The sequence below is a fragment of the Chiloscyllium plagiosum genome, unplaced genomic scaffold (assembly GCF_037043375.1).
Source record: "Chiloscyllium plagiosum isolate Xiang-an unplaced genomic scaffold, Cpla_swu_hap1 HiC_scaffold_3, whole genome shotgun sequence".
In the NCBI taxonomy this organism is placed as follows: domain Eukaryota; kingdom Metazoa; phylum Chordata; class Chondrichthyes; order Orectolobiformes; family Hemiscylliidae; genus Chiloscyllium; species Chiloscyllium plagiosum.
In genome coordinates, this window is record NW_028270141.1 from 74,393,243 (window position 1) to 74,417,528 (window position 24,286).

Sequence of the window (24,286 nt, forward strand, 5' to 3'; positions counted from 1 at the left end):
TCCTGCACAACCAAACACCTCATCTACTGTGTCCGTTGTTCTTGATGTGGCCTCCTCTACACTGGGGAGACAGGACGCCAACATGCGGAATGTTACAGAGAACATTTCTGGGACACACACACTAAACAACCCCACCGTCCTGTGGCCGACCACCTCAACTCCCCATCCCACTCTGCCAAAGGACATGCAAGTCTTGGGCTGTCTCCACGACCAAATCCAACCCACCTAACGCCTGGAGGAAGAACACCTCATTTTCCATCTTGGGACACTCCAACCACATGGCATCAATGTAAATTTCACCAGTTTCCTAATCTCGCTTCTCCCCCAGATCCAACCCTCCAACTCGGTACCGCCTTCCTGAACTGTCCTACCTGTCCATCTACCTTCCCACCTTTCTGCTCCACCCTCCATTCCTATCTATCACCATCACCCCCCACCTATATCTATTTGTCGCCTCCGCCACCAACCCCCCCCCTCCCCCCCCAGCTCCATTACCCTTCTATTTATATCTCAGCCCCTTGGTGCATATCCCCCAAAACACACAAACTCACACACTCACTCCTGATGAAGAGTTTATACCCGAAACGTCGACTCTCCTGCTCCTCGGATGCTGCCTGACCTGCTGTGCTTTTTTAGTGCCACACTTTTTGACTCTGATCTCTAGCATTTGCAGTGCTCACTTTCTCCTTTCACAAAGGTGTGTTTACGCTACCTAATCGCATTAAAATTCCTTATTCATACATTCTAGCAGTTTCCTTTTGACAGATATTAGGTAAGTGACCAATAGTTTCTTGCTTTACCTTGCCCTCTTGTATTGAATGAAAGTATTAAATGTGCTACTTTCCAATTTACTGGGACTTGTCCAAAATTTAACTCTATTGCCTCCATAATCTTTGCAGTCATTTATAGAATCTCCACATGGCAGAGGCCATTCAGCTCATCTTCACCAACACTCCGAACAGCATCCCACCAAATCCCCATAACCCCACATTTACCATAGCTAATTCACCTAACCTGCACATTCCTGGATACAACAGCAAACTTCAGAACGGCCAGTCCATCTAACCTGCACATCTTTTCACTGTTGGAGGAAACTGGAGCAGCCGACAGAAACCCACAAAGACCCAGGGAACGTCCACACAGACAGTCACCCAAGGCTGGAATCGGGCACGGGCCCCTGGCACTGAGAGGCAGCAGTGTTAACTACTGAACCAAAGAAAAACTGGTATTGGTCCCATCCAACAGATACAGTGTGTTGATTGCAGATCAAGGAGTGGGAAAAAGTGTACAATAGAAAGATTGTCATCATAGGAAAGTCAATAATTAGGGGAAACTGCAGTGAGGACTAACCAACTGAAAAGGCACACTGCCTATTTGGTCCAAAGGTAAAAGATATTTCAGAGACACTGTTGAGGAACTTGGAAAGGAAGGATAAAATTCCAGGGCTGTGGCCCATGCCGGAGCCAATCACATAGGGAAGAAAAGGGAAGACAACCTCATATCAGAGGCTGGGAATTCTGCATGAGTCCCATTATTTAAATATCCGTCCACCATCCACAAGGCACAAATGAGGAATGTGATGCAATGCACTCCTCTTGCCTGGGTGAGTGCAGCCAGGACAAAACAACCTTGACTGGTACCCCACCCAAAATCTTCAACATTCACTCTAACCACCACCACTGCACAATGGCATGGCACCATGGCACCTTTAAATCCCATGACCGTTTGTACCCAGAAGGAAAAGGCAGTAGAAAAATGGGAATGTCACCTCTCAAGTTCCCTTCTAAACCACACACTATCCTGGTCAGGAACTGCAACAATATTACTTCACTGTTGCAGAGTCAAATCCTGGAATTCCCTTCCTAACTGTCCATGAACTGTAGTGGTTCAAGAAGACAGCTCATCATACCAATGGGCATTTCCATATTTCATGAGTAAAAAACTAAATCAGAAATGGGGCCATATTATTTAGTTGAACTAAATCCACCTGTCAAAAATAGAGTGGCAATCAAATTCAATGCTGTGATCAGATGCAAGTGGAGCGTGTTGAGTAGGCTTATGTAGGATATTTGCTGATTAATATTACAAATTGCTAATTTGAGTCAGTAAGGAAAACTACTTACTTTTCTCGTTCAGTATTAGCAGACTCAAAAATGTTACCCACGCAAACAAGTTAGATACAAAGATATGTGAAAAGATGCAGATTCAAAATGATATATTAAATTTAAAGATACACAAGCCACAGATTTCAAATCAAAATATTTTGCCTCGGTATGCAATGAAGGAATCTTTGCACCTTTTCCTCTAAACTGATCTCTTAGCGGCCCTGTTCTGAGAAAGAGTCACTTGATCTGAAACATTTACTCTGATTTCTCTCCACAGATGCTGCCTGACCTGCTGAGCTGTCTCACAATTTCTGATTCTGCTTTATGGCATCCACTGTTCTTTTGGCTTCTATCAATCTCAAGTTGATTTCCAGAATTCTAGGAAATAATTGAACCAAGAATAATTGCGGTTTTGAACTACATTGCAAGCAGAGACCTCTGATGGAAAACAGACCGCTGAGAAAATAAAATATAAGTGATTTTTAAGAGCATTTTTCGACAATTCTAATTTCTTCGGGAACCATGCAGCTTAATACCAGAGAGAAAATCATCAGCTAGATGTTCGGATCAGTTAAAAATACTAACACTGCGCAAAACAACTTTTCTAGGAATTGCAGATGGCTTAATGTCTGATGGCCATTAACTTTTACTGTTACATTAACTATAACCTTTGGAACATTAGAACAGGAATGGGCCATTCAGTTCCTCAAATCTGTTCGGTCATGAGTTAGATTATGATTTATCTGCACCTCAGCTCCACTTACCCACCCCTTTGAGCCGCATTCTTTTGTATTAGTCTTAAAAATGCAATTGACCCAGTACCCACAGATGGTGCAGAAAATTCTGGATTTCTACCACAGATTGCATGAGAAGTAAATTCCCTGCCACTGAAATTCAGAGTAATGTCTTCACCTCAGTTTGTCTCAAAAACTAAGAGATGTATTTCAACAAACTTGATACAGAGGAAGATGAATGGCCAAGGAAGCACAGATTAGTTTATGGCAAATCAGCAGATCAATAATCCTGTTTTTTTCTAAATGGGGCTGCAAACAATGCATTGAACTACATAACCAAATTAGTAAAGAATAAGAAAAAAGTAAGGACTGCAGATGCTGGAGATCAGAGCTGAAAAATGTGTTGCTGGAAAAGCACAGCAGGTCAGGCAGCATCCAAGGAGCAGGAGAATCGACGTTTCGGGCATAAGCAAGGCTTGGATCCTTGGATGGTGCCTGACCTGCTGCGCTTTTCCAGCAACACATTAGTAAAGAATAAGGAAGAGGAAGCCTTGACCAGGTGGTACAGTACTATGGTCAGACTGTATGTTTTATCATGTTCTAACAGCGCACAAAAATGGAAGCCAGTGCATAAAAGGACCCACCCAAGTCTAAGCCTTGGCAGTAGGGGCTTGGTTATGAAGAGTATCAAATACTTCAACGCAAGAAAAAGGTAAATGAGAGGTTTACCCCATTGAGGCAGACAACACAGTAGAATGCAAAAGATAAATCAAGAAAAAAATTACATTGTGAAAATGGGACAAGGGATCATACTTCAATGTCACAGAAGACAAATGTAGGCTCCAGGGAAACAGCTTTGTTCAACTTGCTCTACGAAAATAGTCCTTCAGTTAGATTCCTCTGTCACCCATTCAAGTATGTGGAGTATCTCATACACTTCCTTAATTGCCTTATCAATTTTTCATGTGATCTTCAACAATTTATGTATACTTTCCTCTAGGTCCGTCTGTTTTGCTGCCCCCCTCCAAATAGTGCCTCTTTATTGTACTTCTTCAAAAGGGCATCACATCACATTTATCTGCATTAAATTGCTTGTGTCATACAGCAAAAAAGGACAAAGTTCTTTGCACAAAAAAGTAATCCACATAGAATGGGCACCCAGATCTGGCAAGCATGCTATGAACTCTGGAATTATTTAAGAACCATCTGGATGCTGTAAGACTGAAATTTCAGGTCCTTCTAAAGAAATGAACTGAGATGGAATTATCAATTAGACCTGACCAGGAATTATGATTAGCCTCATCAACTTCTGAACAGGTCAGGTTGTATTTTTTTGAAACGTAGTTCATATAAATTTCTCCATATGATATTTTTACTTCCCAATTGTCACTGATTACAAAATAAATGCGGAGGCTTTGCTAACTTAGGTGCACCTAATAATGTTGACTATCATGTGCACTTTTTTGCGGGATGGTTTATACCATTCTTACTGCAAGATTTCAGTGATCTAAACAGCTAACAGATTTTGTTTAAGCTAATTGTAAGACTTATGAAAGAATGCATGTTTTCCAGATGCTACCATTTACGCTCAAGTGATATATCTATGTTACTGACATTGACTTCACTCATTCAAAAAATAGATCAAATGTGTAAAACTAGTGACTTGAAGAATATAACTGGCTTCAAGAGACATAAATTAAAGTTGTATCTAATGCATCTACACTGTACAGTGTATGCTTGTAGGCAAAAGCAACATTTTGTCCAGACCTTTCACAACCTAGCAAGCTGTAATAAAGCAATAAGCTACTTTTCAAATTCAGATAATGATCATAAACCACAGTGACAATTTAAAATATTAGCTAAAGCCTATAAATGTTATTCACTGATCAACATATTTAGGTATCATTTGATTCTTTATTATAGAAACTTTTCAATACGTTGTTTCAATGGTTGTTAGGTCAATTAGGTTTTGTAGTCAATCCAACATTCTACACTACAGTAATGCCTGGCATATATTACTGCTGAAACACATGGGAATTCATACATAAAGCTCAAGAACACAGTGTGCTGGCATCACATGTTACATCCTGAAACAGCGTTGAAGGATGATTTATTTTTTATCTAAACAAAGACAGCTTTAAACAACCATTACCCATGAAAAGGAATAAGACTGCCAATGTTCAGTTTCTAAGAAGTGCTCTCATCAGGGAATGGAATAATTTATATAGGATATAAAATGTTAACTAATACTATGAGCACAGATAAAACTGAGAAGCACTGGCTTAAATCTGTTAATTTTCCGGTTCATATCAGTTCAGGTACCAACTGTTCAAAATGAAAATCACCACCATGAAGAACCAGCTTGATTACTTCATATTAATTGTAAGTGTGAACTTTATGAGAAGTGGTATTCTTCCCAAACCATCCAGTAGTTACCATTTATATATTTAACCAAATCAGAGTGCTGGCAACTCATCAGCATCACTGTTAGTGGTTAGGCTGCAGCATGAGGAGACAATATCTCAATACGCAGACAGCCTCAAAGAGGAGGAAAACTTTTCTCTAACGTTTCCAGGCAAGGCAAGCAGTCCCTAACAATCGATCAGCAAAGGATCCTTGTTCTATCAGTGGCACTTGGGATTGCCATTAGCAGAAGGAGACAGCCTTGCTATGGATCATGGAGATATCATAAAGACGCTCATTTTACTACTCCCTACAGAAAACCAACTGGAACACTGCTTACCTATCAGTCCTCCTATGTGGTGACAACCCTCCGGAGGTCAGTAAAATGCTGACAGGAGCAAAAGATGCCCCTTAATTATTTCAATTAGCAATCCAATGGACGCTTTTGAGGTTGCTAATGCTGGGAAATGTATGGCAATGGGAAAATGCAAGATTTCTCTCCAAATGTATCAGTGAACGTGATGGAGGCTTAATAATAACTGATAACAGAATCATAGTACCCCTACAGTGTGGAAGCAGGCTTTTCAGCCCATCAGATCCACACTGACCCTCTGAAGAGAATCCCATCCAGACCCACTCCCTTACCCTATCCTCGCAACCTCCCCTTACCCATGGCTAACCCATCTAGCCTGCACATCACTGGAAACGACGGCAATTTAGCATAGTCAATTCACCTAAACTGTGTATCTTTGGACTGTCGGAGAAAACCAGAGCATCCAGAGAAAACCCACACAGATATGGGGAGAATGCACAAACTCCATACAGACAGTCCCCCAAGGGTGAAATTGAACCTAGGTCCCTGGCTTTGTGAGCCAGCAGTGATAACCACTGAGCCACCTTGCCGCCCAAATCATGATCATTACTCACATTAGCTTTCAATTCCAGATTTCACTGATTAAATTTAAATTCCACCAGCTGCCATCATGGGAGTTAAACGCTTGTCCCCAGAGTATTAGCCTTGGCCACTGGATTACTAATTCAGCAACACCCAACAAACTCTGGTCCATGTCAAAAGTAAAATCACTGGACTTAAAGAAAAAAAAACTTTGCTGCTACTGGATTTTCTGGTGTTCTTCAACCTTGCTATCACCTTTTTATCCTTCAGCTGACCGTGAACCTCAAACATCAACCCTCATTCAGCATTGGAATATCACTTGCTACTATGATCTACAAATTGATCTCCCATCTACTTTTTTTTGTTATTACCTCATGAGACATTAGTGTTGCTGAAATGGCCAACATATGTTGCTCATCCATATTTGCCTTTGTGTTGGTAAGCCATATTTTGAACTGCTGCCATACATCTCGTGCAGTTAAACCTTAAGTGCTGGCAGAAAGGAAGACTTTGACCCAACAACAGGAATAGTGATGTCATTCCAGATCAGGGTAGTGCATGGCTTGAAAGGGAACTTCAACGGTGCTATTGTTCCCATACATCTGCTACCCTCAGCGTTCTAGATGATACAGGTAATGGCTGTAAAAGGAGCCTTGGTGAGTTACTGTAGACCACCATGTAGATTGTGCCACTGTGCGTCAGTGATGAAGGGAGTGAATGTTTAATATGGTGAACTGGATGGCAATCAAGGGAGGTGCTTTATCCAGAAAGAAGTCAAATTCCTCCAGTGTTCTTGGAGCTATACTTATCCAGCCAAGTACAAACATTCCGCCACATTCTTGACTTGTTCCTTGCAAATGGTTGAGAAGCTGTGGGTTTTCAGAAAGTGAATTACTTACCATAGAATTGTCAGGGACTGCTTCAGTATGAGGAGTTACAAATGAACTGAAAAGTGTGTAATCATCAGCGAAGATCCCTCACTTCTGGTTTTAGTGAAGGTCATAGACAATAAGCTGACATTTACCATCAAGATTTTACAGAATCTAATTTTTGTGGAACCTTGCCAAGATAACTTATGATCTCTGAATTTATTTACAGGTGAAATTTGGTTGCTGCTTTATATCTGATCCCCACTAATCTACTTACCCTTTGATCTTTTTAACACTGAGAAAACCTCATTGCTTTCCTCCTTCACTGCCCTGAATGACTTCTCAATATTGGTCATTTTAATATACATTTCAATTAATCATTCGCTCCCCTCTGAATTCACTTTGCTGTAATGCTTCTTAAATCTCTCCCTCCATGTAAACTCCCCAATCTATATACTAATAGTCATGCCCTTGACCTCTTGGTCTTGCTAATCCATCATAGTTAGGAACATTTCAGATCAATTTCTTGTATTACACTCCACATACAATCCCCTTTAATACACCAACCCCAGTTCCTTTTGTATCTGTTCTTGGGAAAAATTATCCACAATTCACACACAACTACATGTTCAAGATCCAAACTATTTAGCCTTTGCCCTCTATTTATCATATTTCTACAATGACTGATTTGCTCAACTAGACTGTCACCTCCACTTTCCATGTCCTGAACAATAAAATGATTTCTCTCACAATGGCTATCCGACACTAATTTCTGCTCACTGAATATAGGGACAGGAATACACCATTCAGCCTCTCAAGCCTGTTTTGCCATTAGATTAGATTAGATTAGATTAGATTAGATTAGATTAGATTAGATTAGATTACAGTGTGGAAACAGATCCTTCGGCCCAACAAGTCCACACCGACCCGCTGAAGCGCAACCCACCCATACCCCTTACCTAACACTACGGGCAATTTAGCATGGCCAATTCACCTGACCTGCACATCTTTGAACTGTGGGAGGAAACCGGAGCACCCGGAGGAAACCCACGCAGACACGGGGAGAACGTGCAAATTCCACACAGTTAGTCGCCTGAGGTGGGAATTGAACCCGGGTCTCTGGCGCTGTGAGGCAACAGTGCTAACCAATAGATAACCATTCTAGATAACGGTTAATTACACAATTGCACCGGCACGGTGGCTCAGTGGTTAGTACTGCTGCCTCACAGCTCCAGGAACCCGGGTTTGATTCCCGCCTCGGGTGACTGTCTGTGTGGAGTTTGCACATTCTCCCAGTGTCTGCGTGGGTTTCCTCCGGATCCCTCCCACAATCCAAAGATGGGTACTTTAGGTGAATTGGCCATGCTAAATTGCTCATAGTGTTAGGTGCATTAGTCAGGGGTAAATATAAGGTAGAGGAATGGGTCTGGATGGGTTACTCTTCGGAGGGTCGGTGTGGACTTGTTGGGCCAAAGGGCCTGTTCCCATTTTGTAGGGAATCTAAAAAAGTGCTTCAGTGTAGGAGGACCATCATGTCTGCACTGGCTCTTCAAATGAGCATCATTACCTACTACCAACTACCTGATTTTTCCTTCATAACATTATTTCTATACAGACAATCATCCACCAAGCTCTTAAATGTCTCGTGTTGAATCTGCCTCCACCACATTTCCAGGCAGCACATTTCATACCTTGTGTGAAAACTATTTTTCTTCCCTTGCATTTGCTCTTTGTGCAAATTGTTTTGAGTTTAATTTGAGTTATTGTTATCATATGTACCAAGATACAATGAAAAGTGTTGTTTTGCATGCCATGCAGGCAGATCACACCATCAAAGTGCATCAAGATAGCAGAACAGCGTGCAGAGTAGTGTTAGAACTGCACAAATGGCCAGAGAAAGAGATCAACATTAACATTTGGAAGGTCCATTCAAAAGTCTGTTAAGAGTGAGGAAGAAGCTGTTCTTGAAGCTGTTCATACGGGTATTCAAACATTTGTAGCAGAGGGTGGAGGTGTCTTTGATTGTGTCGGCTGCTTTCCCGAGGCAGTGGGAAGTACAGGTGGAGTCAATAGATGGAAGGCTGGTTTGCATGATGGACTGAGCTGTGTTCATGACTCTCTGTAGTTTCTTGCAATCTTGGGAATAACAGTTGCCATACCATGCTGTGATGCATCCAAATAGGATGCTTTCTATGGTGCATCTATAAAAATCAGTAAGAGCCCTTGTGGACATGCTGAATTTCCCTAGCCTCCTCAGGAAATAGAGACCTGCTGCATTGATGGGGTGGACCAGGACAGATTGTTGTTATCATCACTCCCAGGAACTTGATGTTCATCTCCACCTCAGCACCAATGATGCAGACAGAGGTGTGCCCTCCACTCCACTTCCTAATGTCAATGACCAGCTCCTTCATTTTGCAGACCTCGCTGGAGAGATTGCTGTCTTTATACCATGTCACCAAGCACCCAATCGCTTTCCTGTATTCTGTCTCATTCTGTTTTTTGAGATCAGTCCTACAATGGTGAGGTCGTCAACAAATTTATAAATGGAGTTGGGGTGGAATTTGGCCACACAGTTGTGAGTGTGTAAGGAGTATAATAGGGGGCTGAGTATGCAGCCTTGCGGGGAACCGGGGTTGAGGATTATGATGGAGGAGGTGCCATCATGTATTCTTACTGATTGCAGTCTGTATGTCAGGAAGTTGAGGATCCAGTTACAGAGGGGGGAGATATGGTGAGACCTTGGTCTCAGAGTTTGGAAATGGGTTTGTTTGGAATTATGATTTAGACTAGATTAGCTTCCCTACAGTGTGGAAACAGGCTCTTCAGCCCAACAAGTCCACACCGACCCTCCAAAGAGTAACCCAACCAAACCCACGTCCCTCTGACGAATGCACCTAATACAATGGAGGAAGTGAGGACTGCAGATCAGAGCTTAAAAATGTGTTGCTGGAAAAGTGCAGCAGGTCAGGCAGCATCAAAGGAACAGGAGAATCGACGTTTCGGGCATAAGCCCTTCTTCAGGAATGCCCGAAACGTCGATTCTCCTGTTCCTTTGATGCTGCCTGACCTGCTGCGCTTTTCCAGCAACACATTTTTAAGACCTAATACAATGGACAATTTAGCAAGGCTATTTCACCTGACCTGCACATCTTTGGACTGTGGGAGGAAACTGGAGCACCCGGAGAAAATCCACATAGACACAGGGAGAATGTGAAAACTCCACACAGACAGTTGCCCAAGGCTTGAATCGAACCCTGCTGTGAGGCAGCATGCTAACGACTGAGCCACCATGCCACCCTAACCACTGAGCCACCGTGCTGCCCTAGTATTGAAGGCAGAGCTGTAGTCAAAAGGTACGAGCCCAATTAGGTATCTTTGTTATCCAGATGTTCTAGGGATGAGTGTAAGGCCAGGGAGATGACATCTGCTGTGGTACTGTTGTACCAGTAGATGAATTGCAAAGGATCAAGGCGAGGTGGAGATGATGTGAGCCATGACTAACTTCTTGAAGCACTTCATTGTTACGGATGTGAGAGCCACCAGATAGTAGTCTTTGAGGCATGCTGGTTGATTTTCCTTTGGTACTGGGATGATGGTGGTCTTCTTGAAGCAGGTGAGAACTTCAGATCTTAGTAAGGACATTCAGATCTTAGTAAGGACTTCAGATCTTAGTAAGGGGAGGTTAAAGATGTCAGTGAATACACTCACCAGCTGGTCCACACAGGATCTGAGTGCATGCCCAGAGAGTCTATCCGGGCCAGTCGCTTTCCATGGGTTCACTTTCAAAAAGGCCGATCTAATGTCAGCGGCAGTGACTGTGTGTACAGCCCGAGGTGTTGAGATAAGTGACATCCTTTCACTGACCTTCAGTTCAAGGCGAGTGTAGAATGCAATGACTTCAGTGTGTATGGATATATTATTGCCTGCGATTCTGTTCAAGTTAATTTTGTAGCCCTTTTATGTCGTGTAAGCCTTGCCACAAATATCCCTGTGGTTGGTCTGGGTCTCAAGCTTAGTTTCATCTTGCCTCTTAGCATCTCTGACAGACTTACAAAGGTTGTACCTGGGTTTCCTGTATAGGTCAAGGTTGACCAACTTGATTGCCTCAGTCCTGGACTTTGGTAGGGAGTGGATTAGATTACATTAGATTACATTACAGTGTGGAAACAGGCCCTTCAGCCCAACAAGTCCACACCGACCCGCCGAAGCGCAACCCACCCATACCCCTACATTAACCCCTTACCTAACACTACGGGCAATTTAGCATGGCCAATTCACCTAACCTGCACATCTTTGGACTGTGGGAGGAAACCAGAGCACCCGGAGGAAACCCACGCAGACGAGGGGAGAACGTGCAAACTCCACACAGTCAGTCGCCTGAGGCGGGAATTGAACCCGGGTCTCTGGCGCTGTGAGGCAGCAGTGCTAACCACTGTGCCACCGTGCCGCCCACTCCCAGTTCATCCATGGTTTCCGGTTGGGAACATTCGAATTAATGTCTTTGGTTATTGGTGTTCAACACACATACTCATGAAGTCTGTAATGGTAGTGGCATACTCACTTAGGTTAGCAGCTGAGTTTTTGAATATGGACTAGCCAACCCCCAACTGATTTCTAGCTCTAGAGTTAATCCAATGTCACTTTTCTGTGCTATCCCTATAACCCTTGATGTCAATTGTACCTAGAAATCTATCAATCTCTAACTTGCACATATTCAGTGATTTTCTACAGGCATCTGGGCTAGAGGACTACAGAGATTCACCACTCCTGCTTGAAGTATCACTTTCACATGTTAGTCCGGATGACTTAACCCTTGTCTGAGGCTGTGCCTCTGATTCTAGACTCCACAGCCAAGGGAGACTCCACATCCTTTATCAATCTACACTCTTAATTTCTTTAATAATATTTTAAATTTTAATGATATCACCTCTTATTTCCTGGAGTTGGGGAAGTCCAAAACCAGAGGATATAGGTTTCAGGTAAGGGGGAAAAGATTTAAAAAGGACCTAAGGGGTAACTTTTTCACACAGAGGGTGGTATGTTATGGAACAAGCTGCCAGAGGAAGTGGTGGAGGCTGGTACAATCAGCTGGGTGAGACTGCTCTCACCTGATTCCATTCTAATATAATCATAACTAGAGTATCTCTTGGAACAGCTTCTCTTCTTGCTTCCAGACCAAGATACTTCCAGTGTCACTCCAATAACCTTTTCTTGCCCACTTTTACTTATGTCTATGTTGTACCTTGGTGACATCATTTGGAAACACCATGTTAGTTAACACATGCACACTGTCAACACCCAACTCTATCTCACTACCATTTCTCACTATTCCTTCACAGTTGCTAAATTGTCAGACTGCGTATCCAACATCCAGTACTGAATAAGCAGAAACTTACTCCAACCAATTATTGGGATGAATTAAGCCTTTTTCTTTATTCTTTTGCCAAACAGCATTGCCACATTACAGATTCCATTTCCCTATCTAGCCACAACCCAAGATCAAATAGGACTCTTTGCAATCTTGGTATTATATTTGATGCTGAGTTGAGTGATACCCAAATATTCACACCATCATGAAGACCACCTATTTCCATCTCCGTAATGTCGCCTGACTTTAGGTCCAAACTTCTGCTCAAACTTCCATTCGTGTCTTTGTTATCTCTGGACGTAACTGTTCCAATGAACTCCTGGCTGATCTCCCACATTCTATCTCCTGCATACCAGAGGTCATCAAAACATCTGCTACCCATATCCTAACTCAATACTCTTTTACCCAACACCCCTGTACTCACTAGCTGATATTGGCTTCTATATAAGCAACACCTTTATTTTAAAACTTTCATGCTCAATTTTATATCCATCCATGGCCTCACACCTCCCGATCACAGTAATCATCTCCAGCACCACAAGACTAAGGCTCATCCAAGGCCTCTTGAACATCCCTGATTTTAATGCTTCACCAGTGGTGGCGATGCTATTAGGTGCCGAGAACCAGAGGTCTGGAATTCCCTACCTATACCTCTCAGCTTCCCTACCTCGGTTTCCATCTTTAAGAAACTCCTCAAAACCTGCCACTTTCACCAAGCTTTTGGTCATCTGGTCTTATCTCCTGTTAGGCCATGTGAAGCATTTAAGATATTTGTTATATTATGTTTTATTTGTTCATGGATGTAAATGAGGCCAGCATTTATCATCTACCACTAACTGCCCTGGTGATGGTGAAGGGCTGTCTTCTTGAACCTCTGCAGCCCTGTAGGGAGATCCACAGTGCTGTTCTGAAGCAAGTTCCAGAATTTTGACTCAGTGATAGTGACGGAATGGTGGTATATTCCCAAGAAAGATTGGCATGCAGCTTGGAGGTTGGTAAATACCATCTTTAATATAATTTGTTGTTCTCAGGTCCTGCACAATCTCCTTAGCTCCTGCTCTCTGAAATGCTGTCCCACTGTTGTCAGAGGAACCTGTCCCAGAAGTCAAATTGTACAGTCCTTCTCACACCAATCTAATATAAAGAAATCACCATTTACCCATTAAACAAACAGGGGTTCCGGTGTTATAAAACCTCCTTCACTTCCCTACAGAAGCTGATGTGATTAGATTACATTAGATTAGATTTGGCTCAACAGGTCCAAGCCGACCCTCCGAAGAATAACCCACCCAGACCCATTCCCCTACCCTATACTTTACCTCTGACGAATGCACCTAACATTATGGGCAATTTAGCATGGCCAATTCACCTGAAGTGCACATCTTTGGATTGTGAGAGGAAACCCACGCAAACACGGGGAGAATGTGCAAACTCCACACAGACCGAGGCAGGAATCGAACCCAGGCCCCTGGAGCTGTGAGGCAGCAGTGCTAACTGCTGAGCCACCATGCCAGCCTTTAGTTAGGACTCTGTTGAGTTTTCCTTCACTTGCCTAGTGCTTCGCACACTCCCTTGGCCAATGTTATCAAGTGTCTGAAATTCATTTTTCTTGTTGGTTTGGGCCAAAACAAACATTTATTCCCATGTGCAGGCACTTCCCTTTTAATGTACAGATTTTTTGATTTGAACCTGCTGGTCAGAATTCCCAATTGTCCCTTTGGGTTTAGTCTGCTTTCATAATTTTGCATATTAGTTGTTGTGGAATGTCAAGGCAGTTAATGGTTCTGCTCCACTGACACAATTTGCAGCAATGAAAGCTATAATTGTGCTGATAGCAACATTTTAACCCCACAAAATTCTTTTAACACTCCATCCTAACAATTGCATATAACCATAAAAATCAGGAACAAAGGTAGAACAGTTGGCCCCTTGAGTATGTTTCATCATTCCGTAAGATCATGGCTGATATGTCTGTATTTCAAATTCCATATTCCCATCTACCCCTGATGACCCTTGCTTTCCTCACCTAACAAGACTTTTTCTGCACCTTAAAGTTATTCAATGATCCCACCACAACCACCACCTTGAGACAGAGATTTCCAAAGTCTCACAACCCTCAGAAAACAATTTGTCCATCTCTGCCCTGAAAGGGTGACCCCTAAGTTTAAAAGTGCCTCCTAGTACTGGACTCACCCACAAGTGGAAACACCCTTGTCACGTGCACCTTGAGAAAAACCTTTAAGGATCATATACATTTCAATCAAACTCGACTGAAAACAAGCCCAGCCTGTCTTCATAAGACAACCCACCCTTTTCAGCTATCAGTCTCATAACAATTGCAATTTTTACAGTCTCTCATTGGCTCTTCAATGGTTTTTTTGGCCACTGCCCAAATATATGCTAAGCTGCAAGAATTCCCCAATTCTTCTAAAATGGGTAAACACATGACACAAATACCATTGCAAGCTCCAACTTGTAGTCTCTTCAATTTTAATAGCTTGCTGTAAGTCCATATTCTTTGTAACTAAACGCAAATAATGCAAGATCTTGTATTCTGCAGAGTTATGGCTTGCCTGGGTCCACACACCTCGTTCTAGATACAGAGATCCTGGAAGAAGGAAGAAAGCCTAACGGATTTGAAGGCAGAATAACACAGAGTACAGCATCACGGTGAGGATGTTCCCAAGTAATGCTTGTAGAAGACAATACATCAATAAAGCTGCCTCACTGTTTTAACATCAACAAGTGCCATGACTCCTCAGAGATCAAACAGAGCATAAGCATAAAACTTTCTTTGGTACAATTAACTTAGAAGTGACCATGTGACAACTCATTCTTCCCTCATATTAGGGTTCCTTTGGATATCAAAATGCCCTATATTCTCCTCTTCTCCGAATTCTCCTAGGTAATTTTAAGAGATTGAAGAGGTTGCAACCCGTGTCTGTCTCCTGAGGAGGTCATTATGGTTTCTTGCTGTGGTATGTTGGAACTGGCAATCAATGAGCTCAGCATTGTACTCTTTTCTTAGGAGGGTATCATTGAGTACCTTCAGGTGCCCAGCATGTTCTCCTCATTTACACAGGGCTTGTTCGTAGAGGATGGCTGTTTTAATATGTTTAGGGTGGAAGCTAGTGAAGTGTAACATTGTGTAACATCTGTGGATTTGCAGTAGACTGAGATACTGAGGTGCCCATCCTTGATGGAGATGCACATGTTCAAGAATGAGACAGATACTAAAAAGAGTAGTCCATGGCAAGTCTGATGGTGGGATGAAACTCGTTGATATCACTGTGTAGTTGTTTCAGTGACTCCTCGCCATGGGTCCAGAGGAAGAAAATGTTATCATTATATCTAGTGTATGGAGTTGGTTAGAGATCCTGTGCAGCAAATAAGTCTTGTTCAAACTTGTGCATGAAAATGTTGGCATATTGGGGTGCAAATTTGGTCCCCATGGCTGTTCCATGTGTCTGGATGAAGAACTGGTTGTCAAAGGTGAAAACGTTGTGGTCAAGGACGAAGCAGATGAGTTCTGGATGGTGCTCGGAGATTGGCAATTCTTGGTGTTGAGTACTGAGGCTGTTGCAGCGATGTCATCATTGTGGGGGATGCTAGTGTAGAGTGTTGAAACGTCCACTGTGACGAGGAACGTTCCTGGTTTGACTAGTCCGTGGGTGCTCAGTTTCTATAAGAAATCCTAGTGTCGCTACATGTAATAATTTGTAAATTCCACTTTGGAAATAAAACCAATCTGACTCCAGATTGGAATATAGACAGACTCTAACCTCACACCTTTAATGCGTTGTCTGAGCTGAGATGTCACCTTCAGTTATAAAACCTTAAGTTATCTCAACAATAACTTGAAAGAAGTTCTAAGATTTACATATTAATGAACCAAAACCTGCACTAAAAGATGAAAGACTTAACAATTCAGGTTTGTTCAATATATTGTTTCAGTTCATTTTTGTTATAAATTCTGTGTCTTATGACCTTATATTTCACAACCACCTGATGAAGGAGCAGAGCTCCAAAAGCTAGTGCTTCCAAATAAACCTGTTGGACTATAACCTTTGATTTTTAACTTGGCCCTATGAAAGCTATTTTGGAGACAGGGACATGTTGGGCTGGGAAAGCAGAGGGAACCCCATTCAGCTGCATGGCTCCTAATTTCTATTCTATCTTTTCCAAGGGCGGGTTCTCACGGGAACCGGCAACCTGCTCCGTGAAGACAGAAGGGAAACAATTCCTCTAAGGCTGCATCTTTCCCAGCATCATAGGAGGCCCATGCTGTGTTATGAGCCTTGTAATAGGCTGCACTTAGATTTGCAATGAGATGTCTGAGCCATTGCTCATTTCAGTCTTTACATTTATTTGTCTGCAATACTGCACAGCAATGTGGGATTTATGAACAGGGTTAGGCCATGTGGTCCTTCAACAAGCTACACCAGTTCATAAGATCATGACTAATCAGATTGTGGTCTTCATTGCACTTTTCTATCTGTCCCTCATACCCCACAATTCCCACGTCTATCAAACATCTACCCAACTTAGCCATGAATAACGTTAATGAGACAGCATCCTTGGCTTTCTGAGGAACCGAATTCCATGAATCACAACCCTCTGAGAGAAAACTACTTCTCCTTATCTTGGTTTTAAAAAAAGAGACCTCTTGTATTTATACAGTGTCCCGTTGTTTGAGTCTCCTCCTAAAGAGGAACCATCCTCTGAGAATTTACTCTATGAAAACACAGAGATTTCATTAAGATCACCCCTCATTCTTCTAAACTCCAATGGGTACAGACCCACCTGCTCAGAAAGGGGCTCTAACCCCAAGCAGCAGGAAATGCTCTTTAGCCATCTAATGGAGACAGACCTCCTTGCTTCAATATTAGTCAGTTCCCTCCTATTCAAGGCACCTCTGTGATACCACTTGTATACTTATTAAATGCCAGGCAATACAGACACATCCACCTTCGGGAGGCATCCTGTCACTGTCCCAAACTAGATGGGCCTCTCAGTTCTAGATTGTTCTGCAATAGGAAAATCAAAGGCTTGCCACTTGCTCTTCTGAGGTCCAAATCCAGAATTTGACCCATTGTCAAGGTAAGCACACTAAGCAGCAAAATTAAGTTCATTGATAAAGAAAAGCCTATTTCACCCAACACATCGTTGATTCTGTATGCCATATTCATCCTGCTAAATCATTAGTGCCAGTCACACTTGTAGTACCCCATGGAGAGGTCCTGCAAAGCTTCTCTCTGCATACACTTAAAATGAAGTCAAACAAAATTCCAGACTATCTGAATAAAAATTGAATGCCTGAAAATGCTGGAAAGTTGACAAGGTACGCCAATTATCTGTATACAGCTGCCAAATTCTGACTTGACCACCTATGTATTTTTAACATTTTTTGGAACATCTGACATTAGTGATCCAGAACTAATTGTTTTCCATGCCATTTCCCACCATTTTACCATCTCTGTGCAATTTTGTGTCCAACTGAGAGGACAATGAAACACTTCAGTCTAAAGGACAACCCACACAGAGATCCTCTGTTGGAAAGGAACATTTCGCTGATCTCAAGCCTTCCTGAGATTTATTGCTCTTTGACCTAAGTCTCCAGATGGCACTTAATATGCAAGACAAATAATTTGTATGCATCTTATTCTCACTACAGACAATGAAATGTAAATAAAGAAATAATTTTAGAATTCTCCCGATAGTACCCGATTAATGCAGATAAAGTCACCCATATAGCATACCTTCAAGCTCTTCCCTCCCCCATTAAAATGCAACACCCCACATAAGTGACCAACCACCTTCCTGTTAAAAATTGAATAATGAAAAACAAACAGATATACTGCTTTCATACCTCAAATTCCTTCACTTTTTCCATTGTAATCAACTGCCGTGATGTATGAGTTGTGAGAGACTGTTCACAGTTACTAATAAGTTTCAGGCAAGGATGTTGGGGGATAACATCTTCAGAGTAGCTGGGAGAAGGAAAAAAGAGACAAATTAATGAAATCATACTGGAAGGGATAGCTGCTTGCTAAATCACAATTGTTACAGGACAGAACATTATTCAGCCCATCGGATCTATATCAGCTCTCCAACAGAGCATTTTACCTCGTGCCATTCTCCTGCCTTCTCCCAATAACAATGCACGTTGCTGCTTTTCAACTAGCCATCCTTTTGTGGATGCCTTGGTTGAACTTGCTTCCACCACACAGTAAGACAGGCCATTCCAGATCCTAACCATTCACTACCTGAGAATTCTTTTTTCCAAGTATCACATTTGCTTCTTTCACTAAGTACTTTAAATCTGCAATTCTTCATACTTTAATGACAGAGAACATTTTCTCTCTAGTTACTCTGTCCGGTCCTCTCATAATTTTGATTACTTCAATCAAATTTGCTCTCAGCATTCCCTTCTCCAAACAGAACAGTCCCATCTCTACAATGCATCTTCTTAACTGAATTTGCTATTCCTGTAACCATTCTTGTAAATCTCTGCAGCACTCTCTCCAATGGCTTCATATCTTTCCGAAAAGTGCAGTGTCCAGAATTAGATGCTGACACGTATACAGTTAAACTGCTTACTCAGAGGTACAGAAGAGAAAGGAGATTTTAAAATTCTACATTTATTCCTATTACTACATGTAAGGTGTGCTGCAAACAGCAAAAATTGCAATACAATGACTATGAAGCAAATTGAGTGAACAAAGAAAAATATAGTTAATATTAGACACTTTTTGGAGGATGGCGAATTTACTGCATATAACTTGTTACAGCTGACACTTTCCAACTTTTATGATAAATTATCTTTATAATTCTAATCCATCCTCTATCAGAAACATTGATGCCATGAGGGTGGGATAATAAAAGAATTGAGGGCAGATCATAAACTCTCTTCATTACATGACTATTCATTTTAATACTTTTCTGAAAACATTTACAAAATAATGTAAAAATAGAATTCCAAGAGTGTGGAAACAACCCTTCAGCCCAACAAGTCCAGACCAACCCTCCAAAGAGTAACCACCCTAGACCCATTCTACCAACCTGTTACTCTACATTTCTCCTGACTAGTGCATCTAACTTACACAACCCTGAACACTATGGGCAATTCAACATGGCCAATTCACCTAACCTGCACAATCTTTGGATTGTGGGAGAAAACTGGAGCACCTGTAGGAAACCCACACAGACATGAGGAGAATATGCAAATTCGACACAGACAGTCACCCGAAGCTGGAATCGAACCCAGGTCCCTGGCACCGTGAGGCAGCAGTGCTAACCACTCAGCGCCCATGCCATAATCTGTCTCTCAGTCTTATGGCTAGGTTGGGAGAAATATTTGCATTTCTCCGTACCTGATCACAATCTTATGACTACTGCTGGAAAGCTGACATCTGGTGCAAACACAATCAGGCTTGCTGAAATCTCAAGTGCATCTAATTATCAGCCAACATCTACATTTGAAGAATGGTCACTTGAACAAGAGTGCTCGGTGCCTGTGAAACCACAACCACGAAAGAAAACTACAGTATACAGTAGGGATATCCTACATGGGCTATTGAAGTGGTGTTTCAAGGAAAAATTCAATTTTTCTGGATAAATACATAAAATCTATTTAGGCCATGGGGAATTTGTTAATATTAAAAGATGTAATAAATAAACACAATGTTTTCTAGTTCAGGATATTCCAAATCTTCTCACAAATTTTACACGGATCACTACCCTCCAACTGTTTTGAATTTGGTGTTCCTTTGAAGATTTTTTTTCTCCATTTTTGGTCAAACAGTAAGCTGGAATGACCAAAGAAAACTCTTTCTCAGTTTGCTTTTGTTGTGGGAAGGTACTGTCAAATTTGTTTTACTTTAGTATTTCCTTTCAACCGCTTGTGTATGACTGTGGGCTGCAGTCGGATTCAATCCTGCCATTCAAGTGCAACCAAATGGTAGTGAAATGTGAAATTTATCTTTTAGAGCTTCTACATATAATATTCGTGGAATTAAACAGGAACAGTGATCAAATATTTGTCACCACCATAATCATAAAATGTCAAAGCTATGATAGTTGTGTGGTTAAAGTTGTTGAATCAAATCAGTTCAGGCCACAAAAGGAATCGAATGCAATGGTCAGCTAAATTAATAAGATGCAACATTTCAGAAACTCAAAAACCTTTCCCTGGAACTCGAAAGCATTTAAAAATAAAATATTGGAAATGTTTAATATATCACAAGCATGCACATAACCATCAATTTGATGTTATAACAACTGGATAACTATCTTTGGAGTAAAGAACGGATCTGTAAAAGGTTGTTTGAATACTAAAAAAAGTCAGAAAATCAGTAATTGTGTCACCTCTCAAGTCACTGATACTACCTTACATTGTCAGGTCCATGCCATAAGGTAAAACATTGCTGCAAAAGAAATGTTTAAAAATCGCCCAATAAAATGCATCACATAATCTGATACAGAGCTATCTGGATATCGACTGAGAATTTTGTCAATTAACATAATCTGCCATTCTTGAAAAAAGAGAACAGTTCAGAGCAGTCAGAACAAATAAAAAGACTAAATGAGATTCTCTGCGACTTTAAAATCTAAATGCATCTATGTAGGATAGATGCCATTTGGACTAGCACAATCCCCAGTAAACAAGACAGAAAATTAATGCAATGCTACCATTGATGAGACAAATTTCTCTGTGCTACAATGGAAGGAGTTGATCAGCTATGACATACAATGCACACGACTTCTGAATCTACAAAGCAGGTTGTGTCATAAAAATAACAATCTCCTCTGTGCACCATCTGGAATGAAGTCAAATTTATAATATTTATAAATTCGTTTATGACTTTAGCATTAACACTTCACAGAGGGCATGATCTCACTCTAGACCTTTGTCAAGAACACAGGAGAGATGAAACTGAATCCTCCTAATCTGCAACAGTCCACATAGACAGTGTTGGAAGATCTGTAGATCTAATATAATCTATGAAAATATTTTCAGAAATTTATATGATGGCAGTTGTACAACTCAATTTAGCTTGGTTTGTAGCATCCCCTGCTGGAAATATTTAACACTTACACATTTTTACAGAACCTAACTGAAAAGGTCAATGTAATGGATGGCAGTTATAGGAAGGGAGAAAAGCAGCAGATACAGAGAGATGGGTTAACTCCAGGAAAGGTAGGCAGGTCGTGCAGGAGTCCCCTGTGGTTATCCCAAGTATGCTGTTTTGGAAAATGTAGGGGGTGATGGACTCTCAGGGGAACGTAGCACGAACAGCCAAGTTTCTGGTATCAAGACAGGCTCTAATGCAATGAGGGGTACGTCAGGTTCCAACCGATCGATTGTGATAGGGGACTCTCTAGTCACAAGCTTGGAGTGCAGGTTCATAGTTCCTTGAAAGCATAGTCGCAGATAGACAGGATAGTGAAGAAGGCATTTGGTATGCTTTCTTTTATTGGTCAGAGCAGTGAGTATAGAATTTGGGAGGTCATGTTGCAGCTGTACAGGACATTGATTCGGCCATTTTTGGAATATTGCGTGCAATTCTGGTCTCCTTTCTATTGGAAGGATGCTGTGATAGGGTTCAGAAAAGATTTACAAGCATGTTGCCAGGGTTAGAGGAATTGAGCTATTAGGAGAGGCTCAGTAGGTTGGGCCTATTTTCTCCGGAGTGTTGGAGTCTGAGAGGTGACCTTATCAAGGTTTATAAAATCATGAGGGGCATGGATAGGATAAACAGACAAGGTCTTTTCCCTGGGGTGGGGGAGTCCAGAACCAGAGGGCATAGGTTTAGAGTGACAAGGGAAAGGTATAAAAGAGACTTAAGGGGCAACCTTTTCACACAGGGGGTAGTGCATGCATGGAATGAGCTGCCAGAGGAAATGGTGGAGGCTGGCATAATTACAGCAGTTAAAAGGCATCTGGATGGATATATGAACAGGAAGGGTTTAGAGGGATATGGGAAAAGTGCTGGCAAATGGGCCTAGTTGGACCATAGGTATGGACGAGTTAGACCATAGGCTCTGTTTCAGTGCTGTACATCTCCATGACTTTATGCCTCTAATTATTCTCCTTGTTCCCTGAAGCCCAGTCAGCACAGAAAAGGCAAATCTGGAAAGCCACATACCTAGCTTAAGCAAAAATTTATACATCATATTTGCATATAAAATGATGAAAATAAATCCAAAAACCAGGATTCATCTTCAAGGGAACGGCGGCTGAGAGAAATCCAAGGCGTAGACACAGAAATTGCATGAGACACACTAACAGTGGAGGAAAAAAAAGTGGCTCAAAGATTTCTTGAAACTTATGCATAAAAACACCAAACACAAAAAAAAGGTGGCAGAGAACAGTCCCACTGCAGTATTTTATGTGCTGCACAATGCAGTGTGCTGTTTTGAGCATTTCACAGGGAAAGAAAATTAGACCTCTGAACAAAAATGCAACATTGATTTACTAACTGAGAAGTGGGGTGAGAGGATATACTAGGAATGAAACATCCACAAAACGCTCGATAAAAGCAAAATACCTTCAGGTGCTGGAAGATTGAAATAAGAACAAAACAAGGATGGAAAAACTCAGCAGGTCAGGTAACAGCTATTCACAGGAGCAGGTTAACACATGGGCAAGAATGTTAAACACGAAGTGGTGAGGATGCGTAGTCCAATATTATTTCAAATACTTAATGAATCAGAACATAGACACATTTATGGCACCTGGCTAGCTCCGTCGGTACAGCATGAGACTCTTAATCTCAAGGTCGTGGGTTCGAGCCCCACGTTGGGCAATACGCTACCTGCTAAAAAAAAAACATCGGACAATGGGCAGCACGGTGGCACAGTGGTTAGCACTGCTGCCTCACAGTGCAAGAGACCCGGGTTCAATTCCTGCCTCAGGCAACTGTCTGTGTGGAGTTTGCACATTCTCCCAGTGTCTGCATGGGCTTCCTCTGGGTGCTTCGGTTTCCTCCCACAATCCAAAAGATCTAAAAGTGGCCATGCTAAATTGCCCATAGTGTTAAGTGAAGGGATAAATGTAGGGGAATGGATCTGGTTGGGTTGCTGTGGACTTGTTGGGCCGAAGGGCCTGTTTCCACACTGTAAGTAATCTAATCTAAAAAAAAATCTAATTTAGAAATAGCACTTTCAAAAGTATAGTTCTATAGTCTCTAAGTTTTCCTACTTTTTCACTAGGTAGAGCAACTTCTGTAAAAGTGTGTGAGCAGCAGAACAGTGAATAGATATCACAGAACCAATTAGCAATCGGGGAAAGATTTTTTTTGTAAATATATTTATTAGCAAACTTTTTTTAACTTTACAAACATATAAAATTATTGAAAAGTACAATCAATAACAAATATCATTATAATAAAAAGAAAACAAACACAAAAACAATACAACTACTGTCTCCTAACTATTAACCTACCCTCTAATACAAAACAAACCCTAACACTGTGCAAAGCAACACCTAAAAAATAAGCAAAAAAAAAGAAAAAAAACCACAATACAGAACAGCTATGCTCGGCGCAAAGCTCCCAAACAGAGGAACGGGAGCATTGTATATATATACCCGTATTAACTTAGCAGACTCTCTCCAGGGTCCAGGGCTTGACAAATCTATCCATCCTGGTTAAACAAACATGCAAGTTAAGATAACTGACAAATCTGTTTCCAAATAACTCAAGTAGGGCTTCCGTGTCTTATAAAAATGGTCTGTTGTGTGGTGCACCAAGTTTGTAAAGAAATCCAAGGGAATGTGCTCCATAATTAATTTCTGCCATCCCAGCAAGCCCGGCGGGTTCTCAGACACCCAGTTCATCAGAATATTCTTCTGTGCACAGTGTGCAAGAATATTAAATAGTTTCTTCCCATGCCCGTCTAAAGATGGT

At 41.6% G+C, this 24,286-nt stretch overlaps 1 protein-coding gene and 1 non-coding gene across 6 annotated transcripts in view; one reads left to right on the forward strand and one right to left on the reverse strand.

Moving 5' to 3' along the window:
* Positions 1 to 24,286, reverse strand: part of trmt11 (tRNA methyltransferase 11) — a 116,852-nt gene that overhangs the window by 44,000 nt on the left and 48,566 nt on the right. For all 5 annotated transcript variants that reach the window (XR_015753477.1, XR_006310362.2, XM_087980542.1 and 2 more), the window contains exon 12: positions 18,247 to 18,367. Coding sequence is in view for 3 of the 5 variants with exons in the window: in XM_087980542.1 (XP_087836668.1) it covers positions 18,247 to 18,367 (121 nt within the window). In the remaining 2 variants the exon portion in view is untranslated. The remainder of the gene's footprint in view (positions 1 to 18,246; positions 18,368 to 24,286) is intronic.
* Positions 23,113 to 23,185, forward strand: trnak-cuu (transfer RNA lysine (anticodon CUU)). The gene has a single exon. It is a non-coding gene; the product is annotated as a tRNA-Lys (tRNA).